Source organism: Molossus molossus, unplaced genomic scaffold (assembly GCF_014108415.1).
Source record: "Molossus molossus isolate mMolMol1 unplaced genomic scaffold, mMolMol1.p scaffold_m16_p_9, whole genome shotgun sequence".
NCBI classification, from domain to species: domain Eukaryota; kingdom Metazoa; phylum Chordata; class Mammalia; order Chiroptera; family Molossidae; genus Molossus; species Molossus molossus.
Window position 1 is genome coordinate 9522953 of NW_023425403.1, and position 24847 is coordinate 9547799.

The 24847-nt window shown below is 45.9% G+C and overlaps 1 protein-coding gene across 1 annotated transcript in view; it reads left to right on the forward strand.

The window, feature by feature from the left end:
* The first annotated feature begins 10807 nt into the window (after positions 1 to 10807).
* The window catches only part of WWC2 (WW and C2 domain containing 2), a 174584-nt gene continuing 160544 nt past the window's right edge, over positions 10808 to 24847 (forward strand). Inside the window, exon 1 of the mRNA XM_036250517.1 lies at positions 10808 to 10949. Within this exon, the coding sequence (XP_036106410.1) occupies positions 10819 to 10949 (131 nt within the window). The 5' untranslated portion in view covers positions 10808 to 10818. The remainder of the gene's footprint in view (positions 10950 to 24847) is intronic.

Sequence of the window (24847 nt, forward strand, 5' to 3'; positions counted from 1 at the left end):
CACACTCTGAGCAGCACGTGTGCAAACGCACCGGGAGTACACGTCGCAGGCAGGCTTGGGGCGGAACTCTGCTGTCACTGCTGCTGGGACCGCACAACTTTGCAGGCAGACAGCTCCGCAATGCATGTCAAATCGTCAGCGTGCTTATCCTTTGATCCAGTAATTCCAGATGAACACGGTGTTTCTCACATTGTCACTCAGACCACGTGCATCGGACGCAGCGTAGGGTTCCTGTTGGAAATGTGGAAATTCAGCGTCTCATTTCAACCAACGGAATCAGCATCTCTGGGTGTGGGACCTGGCGATCTGCATTTTTAACCAGGTCCTCAAGAAATCCTTATGTCCAATAAAGTTGAAGAAATGCTGCCCTGACTGGCATGGAGAGTCAGGTACGGAGCATCCACACACAGAGGCAGCCTGCTGTGGCAGATCAGAGCCCGGGAGGGTATGACAAGTGCACACAGGTGGGGAATAAGACAAGCAGGGTGAAAATGGGGATCCTCCTTGAGAGGACAGGTGCCCTGGTAGGGGGTGATGGAGCTCGAGGAGTGAGGAGGGCTCCTACACAACCATGTGACCCAGCACCAGGTTCGGAGCCCACTGAGGGTAAGAAAGGCTTCTGGGAGGGGGTGGGCCAGGTGTGAGGTGAGCGGGTGAGAGGAGGTGAGAACACACCCCGCTGGGAGGGCACAGTGGCAGCCACGGGAGGTTGGTTACATTCAGGGGTATTGATTAAATACATAAGTACACTAAGGATAAGGAGAGTTCATGTTTCCCTGTTTGAGAAGGAAGTTACCAATATGGAAAGGAAGCAAAACTAGAATTAATGTTGGATTTGAATCGAGGGAATTCATGTGAACCCATGGCTTTGATCCATTAGATAAGTGACATGTGCAAGTGTCTACTAAGACAGCCAGCTGCCGTTCCAGGACAGGTAGGTTCACCTGGATGCGCAGATTTTTCCTCAGCATCAGGCCCCACTAGAAGGACAGGGGCTCCTTAGAGAAGTGGCTGAATCTAGCTCTGGGATGGGGAAACTGTAAAGAGCTTGGAATATCCTCTTGTGCCAGAAAACAAGGAAGTGCCCCAAGCATGATGGGGACATGTCAGAGGACACAGGAAACAGACGGAGGGAGGTCCCATGGGCCGAATCTGAGACAATCAGAGCACTAAAAAAAAGGCAGCAGTTTACAGGAATTGGGGGAAGGAAAAATGGGGAGTTAGTGTTTAATGGGTACAGAGTTCAGTTGGGAAGATGAAAACTTCTGGAGATGGATGACGGTGACGGTGGCACACCAGTGTGAATGTCCTTAATGCCACTGAGCTGTACCTTTAAATTGGTTAAAATGGTCAAGTTTATGTGATGTGTGTTTTATCACACTAAAAACTGGTGGCAATGGATAATAACACACCGAATAAAAAATAATTCATGAGTCCCTAATCATCAGAAAAAATAATGATGGGGAAAGAAATGAAGTTATTCACATAAAAATGCTGGTTGGTAAGTGTCGGCAAAAAAATCACCATTTGGCCCTGACCGGTTTGGCTTAGCGGTTGGAGCGTTGGCCTGCGGACCAGAGAGTCCTGGGTTAGGTTTCCGCTAAGGGCACGTACCAAAAAAAAAAAAATATATCACCATTTGGAACTACCGATGTAATATTTGCTGTATGTAAATACGGATCTTCAATAAATGCCGAATCCATTGGGTGAAAGATTTGTTGGGGAAAAGGGTGTTCAGGTAGTCTCCAAGTAACTTCAAAATGGTACCAAATGTCACTTTAAATGAGGGATCGAATCGAGCATCATCAATGATGAGACAATACTGACATCACACACCTCCTGAGATGAAGAGAAAAGGTGTACAATCCAACCATGGAGTTCCCTTGACAAGTTTTTTTTTTTTTAGTCCTCACCCAAGGATATTTTTCCATTTTTTGTTCAGATAGAGTAGAAGGGAGAGAGAGGAAGAGAGAGAGAGAGAAACATCGATGTGAAAGGGACATATCGAGTGGCTGCCACCCGACCCAACCAGGGCCGGGGACAAACTGCAACTGAGGTACGTGCCCTTAGCGGGAACTGAACCCGGGTCTCTCCGGACCGCAGGCCGACGCTCTAACCGCTGAGCCAAACCGGCCAGGGCTCCTTGACAAGTTTTAATATGAATAGAATCATGAGGAACTCATCTAAAACCAGACTAGGGGACAGTGTGCAAAACTGCTGGCTTCACTCCATGTCATTGTCATGAAAGATTTTTTTAAAAAACCAGAGGCATGTTCAAGAAGAAAGAATACTAAAGAGACAGGACAAGTACAATATGTTGTCCTTGACTGAACCCTGTTTTAAACAAACAAACAATAGCCAAAGAGGACATCTTGGGGAAATTGTGCAAATTTTAGCAAGGACTGTATATTAGATAATATTTATTATGTCAATTTGAATGTGTTAGGTGTAATGACAATACTGTGGTTGTGTGGGAGAATGTCCTTATTTTTAGGAGATATGTATTGAAGTATTTAGGAGTCAATATGATGTCTGTAAATTAGTAGTTGATTAAAAACAATATCTCTATCTATAGACAGAAAAGGCAATGTGCCAAAATGTTATTATCTCCCGTTGAATCTGGAAGACACTTACATATGTGCTCAGTTTACTATGCTTTCAATTTTTCTGTAGTTTTCACATTTTTTCAAAATAAAAAGTAGAGTCTAACTTTCTTGGGTTTGTCTCAAGAAGTAAATTCTTCTTTTAAAAATATTAGAATAACAATATTACACCAACACATTTACAGATATTTAAAAATAAAAAACGGCACAGTGCATGGAATACCCAAATATTGAGAATCAGTACTGCAATGTGGCAGGGATTTTATTCTTTTAAAAAATATTTTTTGCTTTATTGATTTGAGAGACAGAGGGAGGGAGAGGGAGAGAGAGATAGAAACATCAATGAGAGAGAACATCAACTGGCCTCTTCCTGCATGCCCCCCACTGGGGATTTGGCCCACAACCTGGGCATGTGCCAGCACCAGGACTCAAACTAGTGACCTTGGGTCGATGCTCAACCAATGAGCCACACCTGCTGGACAGGAATCTTATTCTTATTCACCCTATAGCCTTCAGAGCCCTGTTCATAATCAGTGCGCAGATGTCAAACGAATGAGTCAGAACTTGGTTTCATTCTGTGATTTGATGGATTAGGTAACTCCTGGAAGAGGTGATTTGGATGTTTTATGCAGAAAGAGTTGAGATGAGCTAAAGGGTAAGAGCTACAATAACTGCTCCGTGCAGTTCAGGGGAGTTGGCCCCCACTGGCCTAGCTGCCCTCTACTCCACCCCCCCCCTCCCCCCCCGCCATAGGGTGTCAGTGGAATAGATTTCAGGTTGTTTTAAAATGGAATATGTTTAGCAACCAGATAGGGCATTTGATGTGGAGAATTATTGTTGTGCACAATTTACTATGGTTTTTTAAAGTTCTGGCAGAGAAAAAAATTTGAAGGATATAGCTTTGTTTTATAGAATTATCATAATTGAATTTTATTTGTATATATGCACCCAATTTTTCAAATAAATAAAAAGGGAACTCAGTCTACTTGAAAAAGAATAACCTTTAGTGCAGCTTTTGCATTCACACATTAAATGAGCTATTTATATGTAAATTTTCATCCGTCCATTAAAGCAGGTTTTCCAGGTGCTGGGATAGGGGTTGGGTAGCCCTCACATTCAAGATAAAACTATAGTATTTCTATGTGTGTGTGTGTGTGTGTGTAAGAGAGAGACAGAGACACACAGAAACAAAGAGAAGAGGAAAATATACAGAAAAGTGTATAAAATATGCACATACAGCTTAATAAGTAAATACAAAGTGAACAGGTTAGAAACAAAACTAGAACATTATCAGAATTCCCCACCCGACGTCCTGTTTCTCAAGTTTGACTTCATCTCTCTCTTTAGAAGTATCTTGATCTTTGTGGTAATTATTTCCTTGTTTCTCTTTAAAAAAAAATTTTTTTTTAATCCTCACATGAGAATATTTTTCTATTTATCTCCAGATAGAGGGGGGGAGGAGAGAGAGAGAGAGAGAGAGAGAGAGAGAGAAACGTCAACGTGAGAGGGACACATCAGTTGGTTGCCTCCCACATGACAGGGATGAACTGCCACCGAGGTACGTGCCCTTGACCGGAATCGAATCCTCGACTCAAATCCTTGACTCATTGGTCCACGGGTGATGCTCTGACTGCTGAGCCAAACTGGCCAGGGCTCTTTGTTTTTCTTTATACTTTTACTTCTTGTGTATGCAAAAACCAATACATTTGGTTTTACCTGTTTTTGTGAACTTTGTATGAATGAAATCATACTTACACATTTTTTTTTGTTTCTTTTACCCAATATTATGTTTATAAAGGGTCACCCAAGGGGTTTGTGTCACTGTAGTTCATTCTTGTATCATTGCTACTTTGTACTCTGTTGTCTAATGACACTACAATTTAGTTATCCACAACAGTCTTTGTTGAACATTTGCATGCTTCAGTTTGGGGCTGCTACAAACATTCTTGGACATGGATCTGATACACATGTGTGGGTTTCTCTAGAGATATTTCTAAGAGGGGAATCACTAGGTCATAGAATATGGATCCTCAATTTTCCTAAATAAGGCCAAATTGTGGCTGTACCAATTTGTATTCCCACCTACCATCGATGAGAATTCCTGTTGCTCCACATTCTTGCCAATACTTGACATGATTAAACGTTAAAAATGTTGCCAAGCCCTGGCCGGTTTGGCTCAGTGGTTGGAGCATTGGCCTGCGGTCTGGAGAGACCTGGGTTTGGTTCCCGCTGGGGCATGTACCTCGGTTGCGGTTTGTCCCGGCCCTGGTTGGGTCGTGCAGGTGGCAACCACTCGATGTGTCCCTTTCACGTCGACGTTTCTCTCTCTCTCCCTCCCTCCTACTCTATCTGAACAAAATGTCAAAAAATGTCCTTGGGTGAGGATAAAAAAAAAAAAAAATGTTGCCAATCTAGTAGTGGCTGTGTGAGTATGTGGTGTGGTTTCAGTTTTCATTTCACTGGTTATTGATGATGTTGAGTATCTTTCCATACGCTTATTGGCAAAATATATTTTGTTGAGCATGTTTTGTTACATAAAACACACCCCATTCCATTTGAATATCCCCAAATCAGATAAATTTGGGAGATTATAATTTAGCTAAACTCCATAAAGCTAAATGCACAGCATTGAGTCAACATTAGGGAACCAGGAACTGAGAGGAAAGCGCTGGTGGTTTGACTCCGTGGTTAGAGGGTCGGCCCGTGGACTAGAGAAGCCGGGGTTTGGTTCCCCCCTATGGGCATATACCCTGGTTGCAGTTTGTCCCAAGCCCTGGTTGGGTCGTGTTGGTGACAACCACTCAATGTATCTCTGTCACATCAATGTTTCTCTCTCTCTCTTCCTCCCTCTCCCACTTCTGCTCTGAGGATAAATGCAAAAAAAAAAAAAAAAAAAAAAGAACTGAGAGGAAGAGAGAAGATGAAATAGGGAAAAGCGATAGACTGATAAAGAGTAGAAATAAAAAATTTTAATGGAAAATCCAGAGGATAGGAAAGAAGATATAAAATTATTTTAAAAGATAGAGATGAGTTTTTCACAGACTGTAAATTGGAATTGGAAAAATGCAAATTAAAAATGGTAAAAGGAAACTAAAACCTCTTATTATTTCATCACATGAGAGAGGATGTACATGAATGTTTACTCTAAGAGTCTATACCACAGGGTATAAAAGAAGTGCCCTCAGAGAGCCTCAAAATGGCATTTGAGCTTTTGCTCCTTTTCACTAATAAGACAGATTTTAAATGTTCAATATCTTTTGAGCAACCACAGAATTTGCTCAGCGTGGGTCTCCTATCTGCAGTGAATAAGGTAAAACCAATGTGTGTGATGCAGTTGATTACTGAATTGGAATGATTGTTGTTGCCTAAGGTGTTGGTATAATAATTAACTGGAGGGGAAGTTGTTATGGTAATCAAGGTTTCTGGTTTGGCCCAGAACTGGGAACTCTTAAAGCTCACATGCCTGTCTTCTTAAGGACTGTCTAGACATTAAGAGTTATGACTTGTGGATTAGGGTTACCTATTTACAGTAATTAGAGATGCTATTTATTTTAACCAGTTTGGTTAAGGAAGAATAAAAACAAAAACAAAAAATGGCAACACTTTGACTTGGAAAAAGGAAATGTTCTCTTTATACACATGTTCCAGTTTATATAACCCCTGATCTCCTTGAGGAAACAGGGGTATTAAAATATTGAAAATCAGTTCATCTTGTCCTACACGAGTCGATTCACTAGTCTAGCTATAAAGGTTATCACAAGAATTCATTCAGAGATGGTTTACACACTTGTAACTAATTCTTACACTCATCCTTGAAAATAGAGACCACATTTGAGAAAGAAATAAACTAACTCATATCAAATAACTAAAGTGTTTTCGGTCAAAAAACAGAGTTATAGATGGGGTGCTTAATTCTATGTCACATGCGCTGATGTTTCCCTTCCAAGAATGCGTCCTGAATCCTCAGCCCTCCACTGGTTTTTGGATGGGTGACATCCAATCACATATTTGCAGTCCTGACCTTTTGTTGGAGCTTGAGTCCTGACCTTTAGCTTTCTGCTGGGTATCTCTAATTTCCAAAAGCAAAGCCCATATCAGATCCCCCTTTGGACTTCCTCGTTTATTTCAGCTATTTGAGTCTCTCTTTAAAATCTTGGAATCATGCCAGATTCCTCCTTCTGGTCTATTCACCTCTCTTCTTAATCTAATCAGTAGCAAATTCTTGCCAGATCATTCCTTTTCATCCCCCACCCCACCCCCAACCCCTGTCTAACCTTATTTCTAATCCAGACCTTTATCTATCTCATACCTACACTATCATACGCCAGCCTCCTAACCAGATGGCTCCAGCCAGTCTTGGGCTCTTTCTTGCCAGATTCATTTCTGAGCTCTGTACAGCCAAGCCTTTCTCCATGTACACCCTGCCATGCCTGTCTGCTTTGGCATCGTGTCTGTGTCATCTCTACCCCATCCCTTTTCTTTAATGATCACTTTCCTCGTGTATTACTTCTTTGGTGGGACCTCCCCGACAGTCCCGACAGCCCCCATTCACTACAACAACTCCGTTATTTCACTGTCAGAATTCTTCTTTTGACACCAAGAATCATGTAGGAGTCTGTGTTATTTACATTTAATGACTGGCCCTACCTCCAGTGATGTGAACAAGTGTTTTTTTCACCTGCTTTTTTCACTCACTATATCCTGGACATCTTTCCTTATCAGCACAGATATGTTTATCTAATGCTTTTTAGCTGTCTGCTGAGTATGGATGTACCATAATTCATTTAATCAGTCCCTTACTGAGGGACACTGGTGGTTTCTCCAGTTTTGTTATTAGCAAACACGCTACAGTGAACATCCTTGCATATCTTGAGAAACTTTAATAGCCATAGGTAAAATTGTAGCATTGGGATTGCTGGATTATACATACATCTTAAACCTGGATAGACATAAGTAAATTGCCTTTTGAAATAATTTTCATTCTCCACTCCCATTTCTGATATCTCTAATTTACCTGCGACCCAGGATTTGGACATTGACCAAGGGAGAGTTTTGTTTAATGGCGGTTCATCCCCACGAAGAATTAGCGGAGGAAATGGAAAGCCAGGAGATAAGGGAATTGAAGGCCAGAAAACAGACTTTCGGTGGCTAGTGTATGGTTCCACAGACTACCCGGCATCTGGGACAGCAGACTACGTCATCCTCCTTTACCAATGATCAACTGAAGCCCAAATCAAATAGAAATGTATCCAACTATCAAAAAGGAATCATCTTTATACTGATTTTATTTTTACAGATAAGCAAATAAATGAAATGAAACTTCATTGTCTTGATCACTAGGAATTGTCCATAGGGATGTGTGAACTTAGAACAGCAGAGTTCAAACTTGATCAAGACAAAGAGGCCTCCAGAGCAGTGACTTTCCTTTCTGTCATTTAACCGCTTTTGTGTGACCAAATGTTTACTGTGCCAACCAGAGGGAGAGAAGTGAGCTCATCTCTTAATTGCTTTAGAATTTTGTTTGTCTATTTAGCATCCCTTTTTGAAGTCTCGGGATTTACAGAACAATAAATGCCATATACCGCTGTGTGCTATGTGGGATTCCTCAGTGGTTTCAGAAGTGGGGTAAAAATGTTTAGCTGAAAGCTAATCAAATTTGAATTTACACCAAGAAGTATTGTGCTGTTATTGATCCCAGTGAAACAAATCAAATTGTGACAACAGAGAAGTATGTTACTTAAAAAAACAAACAGTAGTAGTATGTGGACATTTTAGTATAATCCATGTTTTGTCATTGTTGGGGGTGGGGAGCCCGAAAGCAAGGAATAAACCAGAATGGTTCGGTTGGGTTGCTGATGGTGTTACTAGTATACCATAAAGTAAATGTTGCCAATGCAAGTGGGCCAATTTAGAGGAGTCCAAAATAAAGCACATTCCTTCAGTGTGAGAGATTAATTTTAGACAGCTCGCACTTTTTTTCATGGCATTCAGAAGTCCAACCTTAAGATTACCTACAAGGATGTCTCTCTCACCCGGGACTAGGGGAGCTTGCCTGTGTGATCACTTCTTGATGAATGGAGTGGGCAGAACCCTGGCCCAGAAGACGGAGACTTCTCTTTCCTAAGGGACAAGCATAGCTTCCTGGGTGTAAAAGCTCTGGCCCCAAACAATCAAATTACCTAATTCGCCTTGGGTAACTCTCTTCCCCCCTCCTCCCAGGGCTCCCAGCTCTCCAGAGTTTCTAGTGGTTTAAAGTTCCTGCCCGGCTGAGACAGCTCCAAGGGCAAATACAGCCTCTTCCAAGACCCTCGCCAGAGGTGGCAGGTTCCGTCCGGCAATGAAGCTGCTCCAAGCCTGGCCCTTGGGCGTGCTCTCCAGGACCACCCTCCTGCACCTTGGGGGTTGACCACACAGGCCCCGACAGCCTGGGGACCCAGCGTCATTCCGCACGACGGGGTCGGTGAATCCCGGAGGGGAGATGTTGCCCAACCCCCTGAAAACCCCTGCCCAGCCCTGTACCCTGCACAAGGTGTGCAGTCATTACCTATGAACTGGCAGGATCAAGCGATATCACACCAAGAGGGGAATGACTGAGCTCGGAAGAATACGAGTGGGCGACGGTGGCGCAGCGCCGGCTGCAGAGGAGAGTGAGGACTGACTGGGAGGCCCCCTCCCGGACCAAGGGGCTGGGGGCAGTGAATGCCCTGTATCCAGGCCCTGCCAGTCCTCCCGCGGCACGACGTCTGGCCGCTTCTCAGTGCCGACCAGTACTTAGTAGCTGCTGAATAAATCAAAGCTCGTGGCAGGAGAGAGGACCCACGTCCCTTCAAGCGGCAAGCAGGGCCTAGGAGAGCCTGGCTGCGGGCCGCCGTGGGCTTGCTCCTGCGTGTCGCCCCACCGTCTTGGCCTTAGCGGGCCTCGGGGCGGGGGACTTCCCGGGGCGAGGACTGGACGGAAGGGACTGGATACCGGACATGTCCACGTCCAACCGTCCTAAACCCAGCAGCGGAGGCCAGCGTCAGAGGGGGCTCTGGTGGCCGGTCGGCCGGCCCCCGGGTAGAGCGCCCGGCCCGGCGGGGAGGCTCGAGTGGCGACCGCGGCCCCAGGAGATGGGGGTGGCCCAATCGCTTCTCGGGTCAGGTTGGAGTTTCCCCCGCGGGCCACTGGGGCAGGCGTGTCGCGGCGCTCTGGGACCGTGGGCCCGCCTTCGCTTTCCGCCGCGAGGCCCGCGGCCTCTCGGCTGAGGTCACCGAGGGCCAGGCGCCCTGCAGAGGCCCAGGGGGGCGACGCCGCCCCGACGCGCCACGGACACGCTTTCCGTGCTTTTCACACTTCGCCACCGCCTGGGACCGCCCTGAGGTCCGAAGGGGCTCAGGGCGCGGCGTGGGGGAGCCTTTGTGCCCTCGGTGTTTGCTGGGCCTTTCCTTCCGCGGAGAGCGAGCTTCCCCCACCCCTTTCCTCTCCAAAGTCCTGCGCTTTCCCTAGAAGTCGGAAAGGGGCTGAGCAGGGTGCGGAGACTTCTCTTTGGCTGTCTTTCCCGTCCCCAAAGTCTAAACACCCGAGACGTTTGGCCGGAGAGATATTTGGGGTCAGGGGGAGGGAGCGAGCAGCGCATTCCAGGCCCTCGCCCTCCCACCGGGACCCCGCGCCCCTCCCCCTCCCGGCTGGGCCCGGCTCCCCAGCTCGTTCAGCGGCCCCCGGGAGCTGCAGGGTTAAGCCCTGGAATGTGGCGGCGAGGAATGTGCATGCAGATGAGTCCGGCGAGGGGCGGGGCGGCGGGGCGGGCCCGGGCGGGGCGCATGCTAATCGCATGCAAATGAGGAGGCCCGTCGCCGCCGCAGCCGCCGCTCCGCCGAGCTTCCCGGATCCGAGCCCAGACGGCGGCGGCTCTGGCAGCCTGGGCGCCGCGACCCTCGGCGGCCACAGGGGGACGGGGAGGAGGAGGAGGAAGAGGCGGAGGCAGCGGCGGCGGCCGCGAGGAGGAGGAGGAGGGTTCGATCTCCGGCTCCGACGCAGACATGGTGGACTGATCCCCGGCGGATTCCTGGACTGATTCCCGAGGCGCCCCCCGCGCGTGGCCCCGCCGCGCCCTGCACCCGGCAGCCCCTCGCCGGCGCCCGCGTCGGGTGCGGGCGCCGGGCCGGACAGTCGCGTTCCCGCCGCGTCCCGCGCCCGGTCCCTATGGAGGCGCCGCTCGCCGGCGAGGCCGCCGACCATGCCTAGGAGGGCCGGGAGCGGGCAGCTGCCGCTACCCCGGGGCTGGGAGGAGGCCCGGGACTACGACGGCAAGGTCTTCTACATCGACCACAACACCAGGAGGACCAGCTGGATCGACCCCCGGGACAGGTGGGCATCCGGGCCGCGGTGGGCGCGGGGATCCGCCTCGGAAGCGCGGCGGCGGCTGTTGTCCGGGAGACTCGGCCGAGCGGCGGCGCCCGCGGCGCGGGGGGCGTGGGGCGTCGACGGCCCCGGGGTGCGGGGAGGGGTCCGGGAAGGAGGCGCGGGAAGGTCTGCCCAAGTCGGGCTGCGTCAGCCGGCCAGGCACTTTGGAGGGGGCCGGTTGGAGCCGCCTGTTCCAGGGCCCCTTCGCCCACCCACTTCCCGGCGCCCCCCAGGACCTTTGGACACTGCGGGTCCCGAGGGACTGGTGGAATTGGCTTCTTGGTCTGGCACTCCGTGTTTGGTTAACGGACCCAGAGGGGCCACCTGAGCACTGTTCCCAGCTCACCATCGCCTACATTTGGCCGAATTGAGACTGGAGGGCAATTGGGCCTGGCGGGCGGGGATCAGCTGGGGGTCCCGCAGGAGGCCTAAGTGCAAGGTGGGAAGGCAGCCGTCCAGGCCACCTGGGGCATCGCCCTGGCGGTCCTTGGCTTCCAACCTGGACTGGGAGTTCGTTCTTGACGGGTCAGGCCCCGAGGTCATGGCACTGAGGGGAGTCCCGGCGCCCTTCCTTTCTGGGCCCTGGTGGTGGGTGTAATTGGCTTTGCCCCACAGATTTAGAAACATTTGTTTGGGGTTTTACTGCCTATTGTTAGTCTTTACCTGAAAACTTGAACTGACTCCCAGACCCTGAGAAGGCAGATTGGTTTTGGAAGTAAGAAGTGGTGAAGTGAACACTGGAACTGAACCTTGGTTCTCGAGGAGGGAGCTCTGACTTGAGCTTAGCATGATTTCTTGCTGGGAGGTGCAGAGAAGCATGACACAATCTTTGTCTGAGAAGTACAGGAGCTGCAGTTTAGCTGAATGTCCACAATGTTATTCCTCTATCTCATTTTTTTTTTAATCCTTAAAAGGAAAGTTTTTTTTATAGTTAGAATTATTATTATAATAATAGGAGATATTCCTAATTGTAAGTCTGTAAGTAGTCCATTAAGGAGGTATTCCTAATTATAAGTTTGGATAATACATATATTATTAGGGATAACTCCAACATTTATCATTTCTGAAACTTTTTTCCAGGTTTTTATTGGAGTGTGGCCTTAGGGGTTTATTTATAACCTTTTCTAGGTGATTCTATGAAACATTTTCCTTTTCTCAATTTGAAGCTGAAATACTTTAATACTTTATATTCCCAGTTACTCTTATCCTATGAATATTGTTTTTTGGAAGCTATTAAAGAGCAATTATAGAAAGTCATAAATTACATTATAAATTTATGGAACAATCCTTATTCAATTATCCATGAAGGTGTCGGTTTAGGTTTCCCTCCTGAAATGAGAAAAGACACCTGTGCTGAAGCTCCTTGCCACAGCCGGGCTGCCTGTTGCTGGCCTGAGGAAAGTTAGGACAAGCATCACACCTTCACAGTCTTTCCAGACAGAGCTGTCATAAACTCCACGCTCCAAGCCAGTTATTGCACTTTGAAACTACTTAACAGATAGTAAATGACAGTGATGATGGTGTGCACCCAACAGTGTCTTTTAAGGCACCTGTATAATTATTTGACCTTTACAGTTGTGTGGGAATTATTTCTGCTTTCTGATACTTGGAGTTTCAGGTTGTTGAAATAGCAATGAATTCTTGAAATATTTAGGCATTTCAGGCTTTCTTCTACTTCCATTTTCATCTTTTATTGTATCATTTCACTTGTGTTTACCAACAAGAACTATAAGAATATGTAATGCCTGGGTAAAGCAAATAGAAAGTGAAGGGAAATTAATTATATGGCTTGGCTTATCCATATTACTACTTCTTAAACAAGTTAAGCATGTCTGTTATTTTAATTACTAGATTAACAATTATGCACTGTGTTTTCAAGAAACTGGGTAACCAGTTCATTTGATGGGGTTCTGACGAAGATGACTTATCATTCCAGTTTTCTTAAAGCTGTTTGATCTTTAAGTATTTATAAATGTGACTGCTTATTTCCGGATCTCAGTATCCAGGTTTTAAAAGATATTCCTTGAGATCAGAGTGAACGTTGACATATATGTGTTTTCTTTTAGTACAATGAAGTGTCTGCAGTTCTTGCTAAATAGTGTGAGAGATGTTGGGAGAGGGTATTCAGAGTAACTGTTAATTCTAGCAAATTTTGTTACACACTTACCAAACATATGGAAAGAGATGTTACCTAGGCCAGTTGGAGTGTGCCCATGCTTCTGCAGGATCAAATTACAAATCCTGAAAGAAGTGACTTGATGTACTGTGAGTCTGTAGTACTTTTGAACACTAAAACCATTTAATTAAAATGATCATGATGACTTATCTGGTCATATTTATGTTAAGAAAAATAATTTTGTGTTTTTGATAGTCTCAGAATTTGAGAGATATTTCTGATTATATAAATGATTATGCACTCTTAATAGGGGAACAGTGGGGATTTTATAAGAACATTATTTCATTCAATAAATTGCGATTTTAAAATACTTAAGTATTAATTTAAAAACGTTCCATTTTTGAAGGTAGATGAAATAATGCACACTTTGCGGACATGATTAGAGTTTTTATTGCTCCATCAGTTAATCGAGTTAGCTTAAATGAGTTTCTGAATCCCTAAAATGAAGATAATACCACTTACCCCACAGGAGTGTTTGGGGGCCCATAATTAGGGCCCAGCCAAATAGTAGTAGCTGTAGTGTTGTCATTCCAATTTGGGTAGTTCAGGTTACCCCTGAAATAGTAGATACACTAGTACATATTTACTCAGCGTTGATTGTGTGACAGCCTCTGTGCTAAGCTCTTTAGCTGTGATCTCATTTTATCCTCCCATTAGTTCTATGAGGTAGGTGCTGTTACTATCTTCCAGTTACAGGTAAGGACATTGAGTCATGGAGAGATTGCTCTTGCTGGTGAATGTGGAGCCAGGATTTGAAGACTGGTCGTCCGACTCTTGATCCGGTGCCCTTTCCTTCCCAGACTGCCTGGGCACCTGGGCATGCCCAGGAGTCTTCCGGTTGAGTAGAACCTCTCTGCCCGTGTTGATTTTTCAGGCTGATTGACCAGTCTTGATTGATCTTTAAGGTCCTTGTCAACTTTTTATGATTCTGTGATCCCTGAGTTAGCCACACGTAGGGTCTGGTGCATGAATGCCTTCGAAGCGTGGGTTGTTGGGGACCCATCAAGTGGACCACGTTGAACCACAGCACAGGTCCAGATAGAACTGGAAACTCATGTATTCTTGGGCATGCTAGAAGTTCTATTTGGAGGACAAGTTAAGATCTGTCTCATCCCTGAATAAATTATAATTTTACTGTAACAGTCTTGACTTTGCCCTCCCCTCCCCCTCACTAATCCTGGGGAAATCTCCCTGTTCTTAATTTCTGTCCTCTCCCTCCTCACTTCCCCATGGGCCACTCATCTAGGAGTGTTATTCTGTAGGTCTGCTCCCTCATTCACCTCTATTGTGCTCACCAGGGACACCCTTTGACCACACCACTTGGTGTTTATGGTTGGCCATAGACCATGGCCAAATGGTCTGGTGCTTAAAAAAAAAAAAAAAGACGATATTCAACATAGGAGAAAAGGTTGGGTGGATTCATTGCCTCTTGCAGGAGTAAGGGGTTAAGGTAGACAGGGTGAATGCTTTTACAAACTCCCGGGAGAATTCTGCTCATTTTCTATTCTTGGATTGAATATTACCTGACTAGACCATAACTTTGTGTACTTGAACTTAAAAGATTTGCCGCCACACAAAGTGACTTTACATTAAAACGTGCTGATAGACTGTAATCTTTGGTTTATGGCTAATGTCAGATGAGCAACCTGTACTTCCTTACCTAAGGGAAGAAGTCCTGGGGACAGGGAGAGTGACGGTGAGGAGGAGGAGGAGGATGTCGGCTGGTGTCCAGGATGACCAAGTCCCTTTGGGCACTCTCGCCCAGTTTGTGGCACATGGTTAGGATATGAGGAACTTTCAAAGTCAAAGCAAGGAAGTTTGCTAAACCTACCAGAGTGTAAACTCAAGGGACCTACCTGATTTCTCATTACCGCTTTCTGTATCCTTGTGTATGGTAGTATTAACTGAATATCAGTTAGGTCAATTAAAGAAAGTTGTTAAATAAATGAAGAAATATGAATTGAGCTACTCTCTTGTTCCCAGTGTCTTACTGTTGGACTTTCAAAAAATATACCTGTAGCCACCAGCAGTTGGAGACCATCGGTTTTCCAGTTAGATTAAAAGTAATGAGAGAGCCCAGCTGGTGTGGCTCAGTGGTTGAGCATCAACCCCTGCACCAAGAGGTCACCGGTTCGATTCCCATTCAGGGCACATGCCCAGGTTGTGGGCTAGATTGCCAGTGGGGGGCTTGCAGGAGGCGGCCAATGGATGTTCTCTCTCTCTCTCTCCAAAATCAATAAAGAAAAAAAAAATTTTTTTTAATTAGAGAAATAAGCTACTACATTTTGACTAATAGTATAAGGCTGTGAATTGCTTATAAGAGCAAAGAAAACAAAGTCAGCCCTTAAAGTCTATGTCACAAGTGCCGTCATCAGGGATGCTGGCAGTCACTCCTGCAGCCAGCTCTGAGTTTGGGTGCCAAGTGGTTGTGAATTATTTGAGTGATTACGGTATTTGAAGTGTGGAGATTGTTAAAGGAAGGATTTAAAGAAAATCACTCTGGGAAACCCTTACTTAAACTAAACTCTGCTGTCTTCCAAAAATTCCCAAAGAAATATTTCTTGCTTTCAGCAGCTTGCTATAAAGCTTGTTGGAGTGAGAGTTGTCGCTTCATTAGTATGACTAAGACCTCTTCCCTGGCGTTACCAGTCCATCGGTTGCAGTTTAATGTGGTTGGAGGACTCAGGGCAATACTTGCTTTTTCAAGAAAGACTGTTATTTATAGGCAAGTTTTTTTCAGCTGCAGGTCATTAAGTGAGGAGCCGCACAGTCAGCGTTGTGCGTGTGGCCTTCATGCGGCGCTGTTTCCACTCGTGGGGAAGCCCTGCCTGCGGGAGCTGGAGCCTGCCCTGTAAATGGCCCTGAGTAAAGGTCTGTGGGAAAGGGGTGCGGACGCTCGGAGGGGCGTGGCCAGCTTCCTTTCCTGACCTGGGAGTTACTGACAGGGTAGGAAGCTGATCGTCCTAAATTCCTTGAGATAGGACCCCAGTCTGTGTATGCGCCAGTCCTGTGAACTTGATTGATATTGGTTGAACTGATTTCCTGTTAGAATTGTATACTAGCCCTTTTATCCATTTCGGAAGCTCCTGTTAGAATACTTAGAATAATTATTATTAGAAGTTTATAGAATAGGAAAGGGGTTTTTAAAGGTATAGTGTGTTTGTAAGTTGTGAGTTTAAAATGATTTACCAAATCTAGAGGTTCAGAATGTTTCCAATGTCTTCAGTATTTTATTCCTTTATTGATTTTTTTTTTTTTTTTTTTTTTTTTTAGAAAGAGGAAGGGAGAGGGAGAGGGCGAGAGAGAAATAGAAACATCAATAAGAGATAACATTGGCTCTGGCCGATTTGGCTCAGAGGTTAGAGCGTTGGCCTGTGGTCCAGAGAGAGCCGCGTTCGGTTCCCGCTAAGGACATGTACCTTGGTTGCAGTTTGTCCCCGGCCCTGGTAGGGGTTGTGTGGGTGGCAACCAGTTGATGTGTCTCTCTCGCATCGATGTTTCTATCTTTCTCTCCCTCCTGCTCTATATGAGGTGCAAAAATGTTCTTGGGTGAGGATAGAAAAAAAGAGAGAGCGAGAGAACATTGATTGGCCGCCTCCTGCATGGGTTCAACAGGGGATTGGGCCCACAACCTGGACATGTGCCCCACCTGGGAATTGAACTGGGGACCTCTTGGTGCATGGGTCGATGCTCAACCACTGAGCCACACTGGCCGGGCTCTTCAGTGTTGTTTTTTTTTTTTTTTTTTATCCTCACCCGAGGACATTTTTCCATTTTTTGTTCAGGTAGAGTGGGAGGGAGAGAGAGGAACAGAGAGAGAGAGAGAAACATCGATGTGAAAGGAACACATTGAGTGGCTGCCACCCGCACAACCGACCAGGGCCGGGGACAAACTGCAACGGAGGTACGCGCCCTTAGCGGGAACCGAACCCGGGTCTCTCCGGACCGCAGGCCGACGCTCTAACCGCTGAGCCAAACCGGCCAGGGCTCTTCAGTGTTTTTTAAAATTGATTTTAGACAGGGGAGTGGGGAGGGAGAGAGAAAGAAAGGAAGAAAGAGAGAGAGAAAGAATGAAAGAAAGGGAGAAAGAAAGAAAGAGAGAGAGAGAAAGGAAAGAAAGAAAGAAAGAAAGAAAGAAAGAAAGAAAGAAAGAAACATTGATTTGTTGTTCCTCTTATTTATGCATTCATTGGTTGATTCTTGTATGTGCCCTGACCAGGAATCTAACCCACAACCTTGGCATATCAGGATGACACTCTAACTAATCACTGGGCAACACCATCTAGGGCGTTTTTGAACATTTTTAAAAATATGTTTTTTTTTAATTGATTTTAGGAGAGAGAGAGAGAGAGAGAGAGAGAGAGATAAAACATTGAAGTGGGAGAGAAACATCTATCGGCTGCCTCCTGCACACCCCCTAATGGGGATCGAGCCTGCAACCTGGGCATGTGCCCTGACTGGGAATTGAACTGGGGACCTCTCAATCTACAGGACAATACTCAATCCACTGAGCCATACCTGCTGGGAATTCCTGAACATTTTTGTTACTTCAGAAAGAAACCTCATACCCCCTATGAGCTCATCCTCCATTCTTTCCCACCCTTGCTGCCTTTGGCAACCACTAATCTATTTACTGTCTCTATGGTTTTGCCTATTCTGGACATTTCATGTAAATGGAATCATAATTATTGTGTCTGCCTTCTGTCACTTAGCATAATATTTTCAAGGTTCATCCATGTTGTAGCACGTGTCAGTATTTCATTCCTTTGTATGACTTTGGATAACTTGCTATTGTATGGATATACCGCTCTTTGTTTATCCATTCCTCCGCTGATTGGCATTTGGCTTGTTTCCATTTTGGGGCTATTAGGAATAACGCTGCATGAACATTTCTGAGTAATCTTGTATGAATATGTGTTTCAGTTCTCTTAGAAATATACCTGGAAGTAGAATTGCTGGGTCCTATGGTAACTCTGTATTTACTTTTTGAGGATCTGCCAAACTGTTTTCCAAAGCGGCCGTACCGTTTTACTATATCCCACCAGGAGTGTCTGAGGGTTCCAGTTCCTCACCAACACTTGTTATTTTCTCTTTTTTAAAAAGCATTTCTAGTGGGCATGAGGCAGTGTCTTCCTGTGGTTTAGATTTGCATTTCTCTCTGCAGAGTGTTTTGATGGCCTTCATTTGACCCCAGCCTTCCCCTCTGAGCTAGTTTTTCAGACCTTGACACGGTCCCCATCTTTCTGTGTCCCCTCGCTTACTACTTGACCAAGAGAAAGTCAAGTAAGAGAAATTAGTTCTCTTGAGTCTCACATTGCTCTTCCTTGTCTGGGTGCTCTGGATTATTTTAACACTGAAGTTGTAGAGATAAATTAATCAATAGTTTTTATTGTCAGCCAGCGAGTTACCCTGGACTCGGGGAGATAAAAAGCTGATAAGATTCATCCTGGCTCAGGTTGCTTACAATCAAGTTTGCATAATCATCATCTAAAAAGTGAAAGAAAGTCTGAGCATTGTGCATTTCGTTTTCTTTAGATGGACTTTTAATTCAGTTCTTGGTTACCTCCCTCTTTGTGATAGACCTGGGGAGAAGAGTTAAGAGAACTTAAAAGTTGAATATATTGACAAAGTACAGGTTAAGTTTTGTCTTCATGTCAAATATTATATATTTTATGAAGCATAGATGTGAATCACATAGATAATGAATCATAATGTGCATTTACACATAATGATTTGATGATTCTCTTTTAGCTAGTTTTAAATGGTGAGAATTAAATTCAGTTTTATTAATTATTTAAAAAAAAAAGTTGGAAGAAACCTAACAAACACAGTCTTAGCCAGGTGATCAAGGTTAATGTCATCACTAACATAATATTGATGTCCCCTTGACGTGATGACAGTGGTACCTTTTCTTTGTGGGCTTTCTTCCCCCGAACCATCATAACCCCCATGTAACCATGAGGAGAACGCCCACCAAATCTCAGTAGAGGGACGTTCAACCAAACATCTGACCAGCACTCTTTAAAACTGTCATCATTATCACAAGTCTGAGAACCCGTCCCATCTGAGAGGAGCCCAAGGAAGTGTGATAAGTACATATACTGTAGTGTCCTGGGTTGGATCCTAGAACGGACAGAGGACGCAGGTAAAAGCTAAGGACATCTGAAAAGAGTATGGCCATTCGTTAACCATGTGTCAGTATAAGTTCATCGGTTTTGTGTGCCATTGCAGTAGGGGATATCGGGTGTGGCGTAGAAACTCTGGTCACTGCATTTTTTTCTGTAAATCTAAAACTGTTCTAAAAATAGCTTTTTGGTTTTTTTTTTAATTACAGAAAAAGACCCACACAAAACAGTTGGAAGTGTTCTTTTCTTGAGTCAAAACGTGAGCGTTCTGTGTAACTATGGTTTTGTGGTGCCCTTGAAAAGCAAGGGTGGGCGACTGGGCCTGAGGGCCGCATCCCGGCCCACAGCCTCGTTCTGCATGGCCCTCCAAGGACGGGGTTTGCATCACTCAAGGGTTATAAACAAACTGAAGCAAAGACGAATATGTGACAGAGATTTTACGTGACCTGTTAAGCCTAAAATGTTTATTCTCTGGCCCTTTACAGAAAAATTTTGCCAACCTCTGCTATAAAGTGAGATGATAATGTCTTTAAAATGTTTTATATAAACATGTGAAGGAAATGTTAGTCATATATGTAAAATGGCATGTTTGTCAGTGATCATTGGTCACTTACTTATTGCCCAAACCGCCTGGACTGCAGGCGCTGTAGCCCAGAGTTGGATCACACGTGGGTGCTGACTGTGGCATTGCTTCCCTCCTCGTGAAGCAGCGTGGTACCCAGTGTCACACACCCATTCTCTGTCAAAGCTGGCACACGAGGAGAACAGGCACAGACGAACTTCTGGAGGTGTTGTTTGTTTAGTTTACTGTTGGTGATGTAAGTTTTACAGTGATCTGTTTTGATCGTTGGAAACACTGACTATCCTGTGACATGTGGATCGTATCTATAAAATCACAAAGTTGGTGATGATGATCAAGTAGAAAATAACTCCATGTGTCATCTCCACAAAGCGTTACCTGTTCAATTAAGAGTCTTCCAAAGATGCTGTGAAAAGCTAAAATTGTGTAACTCTGAATAATGTTTCCTGTGCAGTAAAGAATCCTGGTTCCGAGGGGCGGGGGTGGGGGGCAGTGCACCTTTGTGGAGCCGCTGGGAAGTGGGCAGTGTTGCTGTAAGAACCAAGTGAGGCTTGTGGGGGGGGGTCCTCCCTCCCTAACATTCATAGCTAGTCACAGAGGCCCCAACGGAGACTGTGAACAGAGGTGTGCATTTAACCTGCTTTGGTCTCCCTGGGGCTGGAGGTAGGGAATTTAATGTAGACATTATTTTGATTACTAAAATAGCGACTGACTTTTAGCTAAAAAGTGTCGCTGGCATTTCTGTGAAACGAGTGTGTGCCGATTTGGCAGGCAGAGAGGCCTTCCTTCCTGGTGCTGCATGCAGCTTCTGCAGGGCTGTTTCCTCTGGGGTGGCCTGGGTCGCAGTGGTCACCGGCTCTGAATGTGCACCGATAGCGGAATAAACACTGACGTGCAGAGATGTGCGCTGTCAACTCCCGACTGAAACTCCAGCCTAGCGGTAGACTGTGGAGTGTGCTGTGTACTTTGCTGACACGGCTCCATTCTATGAGAAGGTAATTTTATTAAGTGGCCTTGGGATTTAGTCAGGGTAGACAGCGTTGCTTGCAAAAGATTCGAAGAGCATGCAGTTTCATTTAGTGCAAAAGTTCACTGCAAAGTTTTCCTTGTTTTATAAATTTTAGTAGAGGTAAGTTAAAATGCCAGTCTTTTTCTTGACATTGTGACAATAATGAATGTGTGGAATCCATATTGTACATGGTATCCCTGGGTTATCAGCTTTGTCAGCTATTAAGTCCAGGTTTGTCCATTTAGGCTGGTCAGTCATTCTGCCCACACTGTGTGTTCTTTCCCTTCTGGTTATCACGGTGTTTGAACTGGTTAGAAACACACCCTTTACTTTCTCCTTCATTGCCTCCCTTTCTCCTTTCCTGCTAATGACATTTCTCGTAGCACAGCATGGCTGTAAGCCGGTATTTAAGTTGGCTGCACATGTAACGTACCCTAACGCCTGGGCTGTATTGCAGATCCAGCTAACTGGGTTGTCTCGGGCCCCTTCCGGTTCTGTCTTCCCTGTGAAGGCACACCTTGGGTGCATGTAGATCGACTCTAGGGCTTCCCTGATGTCTCTTGTGTGAGGAGCACCTGTGTGTCTGCATCACTGATGTTCTCACAAGGCTGGTCTCAGTCATTGAGGATGGACCTGCTTTGCATGAGCCCTGTGACTGGGTCTCTGCAGCCTGCCGGTGCCCACAGCGCTTAGAACGCTGCAGAAGCTGGACCCCTGTGAATGAGGTGTAAGTATTTGGGGGACACTTGCCTTCCTCCAGCAGCTGTACAGTCTGCCCCCAGCCTGCTTTTACAAAGTTGACCCCCAGTCAGTCCCTCCCTCTTTCCCTCTTCATTGATTGATTGATTCATTCATTCATTCATCAAATATTCAAGGAAGACACTGTATGCCAAGCACATACATCTTGGGGACATAGCATTGAATGAAATAGACAAGGTCCCTACTTTCCTGAATTTTCTAGTTTGGGGAAGACAAATCACAAACAGTAGTGAATGTGTTTTGATTGAAATAAACAAGGTCATGTGATCATGGTGTTAGTGGGAGCTGCGTGGGTGGGGGGATCAGGAAAGGCCTTTGGAAGGAGCTGACTGAGCCGAGACAGAGGATAGCAAAGAGCCACCCACTGGCGATCTGGGAGGAGCCTAGTCCAGCAGACGAAAGGCCAGCCCTGCGCTGTCCAGCATGATAGCCTCTCGGAGCGTGTGGCTATTTAAATTAGTCCAAAGTAAATGAACATTGATTTCTCAGTGTCACCAGCCCCATGCCCAGAACAGAACATTTCCGTCAGTGCTGCCCTACAGTGCCAGGCAGGGTGGTGTGTTCGAGGGACTGAACGGCAGCTGGAGCGGCCGACACGCAGGGGCAGGAGGGCCTCAGGGCGAGGCGGAGTGGTAAAGGGACAGGCAGGTCACCACTGGGGAGTTTTAAGCCGAATGGAGGAATGAGGGGGCCTGTGTGTGTGACAGAGGCTACCATTTCTCAGCGAGGGCTACATGCCCTGCGGGGAAGGAGCCGCAGCGGCTGGCGCAGTGACTGTCTGGGGGCATCCGATCTGTAGGGGGAAGGAAGGCTTTGGCTTCGGAGAGCAGTGGATGGATGGTGCTGTGTTTCTGAGGCAAAACGAAGACCTTCCTCATGCTTTGGATCTGTGAGGCATGAGGGGAAGAGACAGATCAAGGATTTGCTGATGTTCTGATGGGGAAGGACCCAGGGAGGAATATGGTTGGTTGGTCCTGGTTTGCGGGTCTGAGATGCATTGAGTGGGCAGCGGATAGCGAGGCGCGTTTGGGAGACAGCTCAGAGCTGTGTCAGATACTAAGTTTAGGTCTACACAGAGTATTATTAATTTTTTTAATACTCACCGGAGGATACGTCTCCATTTATCTTCAGATAGAATGGGGGAGGTGGGGAGAGGAACATTGATGTGAGAGAGAAACATCAATTGGTTGCCTCCTGCACGACCCTGACCAGGGCCGGGGACTGAACTGCAACCGAGGTCCGTGCCCTTGGTCTCCGTGCAGATGCTCTAACTGCTGAGCCAAACCAGCCAGGGCTACAGATAGAATTTTAGAATCATGGGATGGGCTGAGATCCCTGGGAGAGAAGGAAGAGAAGAGGTCCCAGGACTGAGCCCTGAGGCATGCCCGTACTTTTGTGTGAAACCTTGCTTCCTCTAAGATGGTTTATTTGTTCTCTCTGGAACATATCTTATACTTTCCACCACAGTGCTAACGATGAAGAAGAAGAAGAAGATGGTGATGATGATACAAGTACCATCTGTTGAGCCCTTCGTATATATCATCTCAGGCTCTGGGTCTGTCTCGTTCTCTGTTGTATTTCAGCGTCTAGCCCTGTGCACACTCTTAGTAAATATTTACCGACTGAGTGGAACCTTTGATAGGTAGTGCTTTACCTCCGTTTTAGGAAATGAGGCTTAAAAGGTTAAGTGCCGTGTCTGAGCGCACAGAACCGCCAAGCAGTGGTGACAGAATGCAGCCATGTCTGTCTGACCTCGGAGCCGTGCTTGTCACCATGTACTACCTCCAGCCCTGCTCAGGGGCTCCTGGCACCTGTTTGGAGTTCGGACATCGTAGCCACCCTTTCGGTATTAGTGAAGTTGTAACACTTGAAGCCTCCCTGAACACTTTGGTCACCCCCGGCCTCCCAGTGCCTTAATTCTCATGGTACTTGTTTAAAACCAAATCATATGTGCTGTGTTGAATCTTTAAATTGAACTATTACTTTTTCAGAATTCCCAGACCAGTTGGCAGTCTCCCTTGGTTCAGTCATGCACACAGTTGTTTCTTGGTGCCCCTCCCAGGACACCCAGTGCCACATCTCATGCAAGTTAGGTGCTCCAGTCAAGCCTGACTTGATCTTATCACTTCTGCCACCTTCCAGTGCTGTCAGTTTCCCCAGGGGCTGAGATCTGACGTGCTAGACATCGTTATCCTTGTATCCTGGTCCCAAAAACCCGTGACCTGTACCTAAGCCTCCTCCCATCACAGCTTCTACGGAACCTGCCTTCCCTAAGTGTGCCACCTACATTGTCTGTGCCCTCGAGGCCCCCTCCCGCCTGAGGATGGGCAGACTGATTATTAAGGATTGATTTAAACCCTAGTGGACCATCTCTTGTCCGAGAATACCTTGGTTTCACCACAAATGTGTAAATTATAGATTGAAATAATTTTGATTGAAATTCTTTTTTACCTGGACTCTTGTAGTTGAGTTTATGTCTTGGGGAAAAAATAATCTCTGTAAATTGCCATGTTATAGTTTGCTTTAAATTGCGTAGATTTGGATGCAGGCTCCAGCCTTCATAAATGGGAAGTGACAGAAGCTAAGAGGGAGGGGGGGGCGGTGTATTTCTGTTTGATTTACTCATGCCATGAGACTTACTTGGAAGAATACAAGCAGTCACTAAAACTGCCATTCTACAGCAATTTTTTTTTTTTTTGGTGCGTGCCCCTAGCAGAAACCGAACCTGGGACTCTGGTCCGCAGGCCGACGGTCCAACCACTGAGCCAAACTGGCCAGGGCTCTACAGCAGTCATTTAACTTGTACCTCCTCATCCCTGACACGAGGGTCTGCAACAATGTATTGTGTGTCTGCTTGCATCTGGGAACCTAGTATTCTGACATTGCTACTTTTGGCTTGGTTTGAGATCCAAGTTTGTGAATTTTAATTAAATGCTTAGATTATGCATGTGAAAAATCTTTTGTTCCTGTGTTGCTATGAGCAACCGTTGTTCAAGTTAACCTTTCTTTTTTAGGGAAATGTGGACAAATACATATATGACTTTTAGCAGATTTTTAAAAAAGTTATCATTTAGTGTTGTGAACGTTCAGCCTATAAAATACCTTGTTGCGATGGCCACCATCATGTGGTGAAGGGAGGAGTGCAGTAGAAACGAATAATCATCCAACACATTGACGAACACCCCTACAACGCTGTTCCCTGGAGGAGAGAGT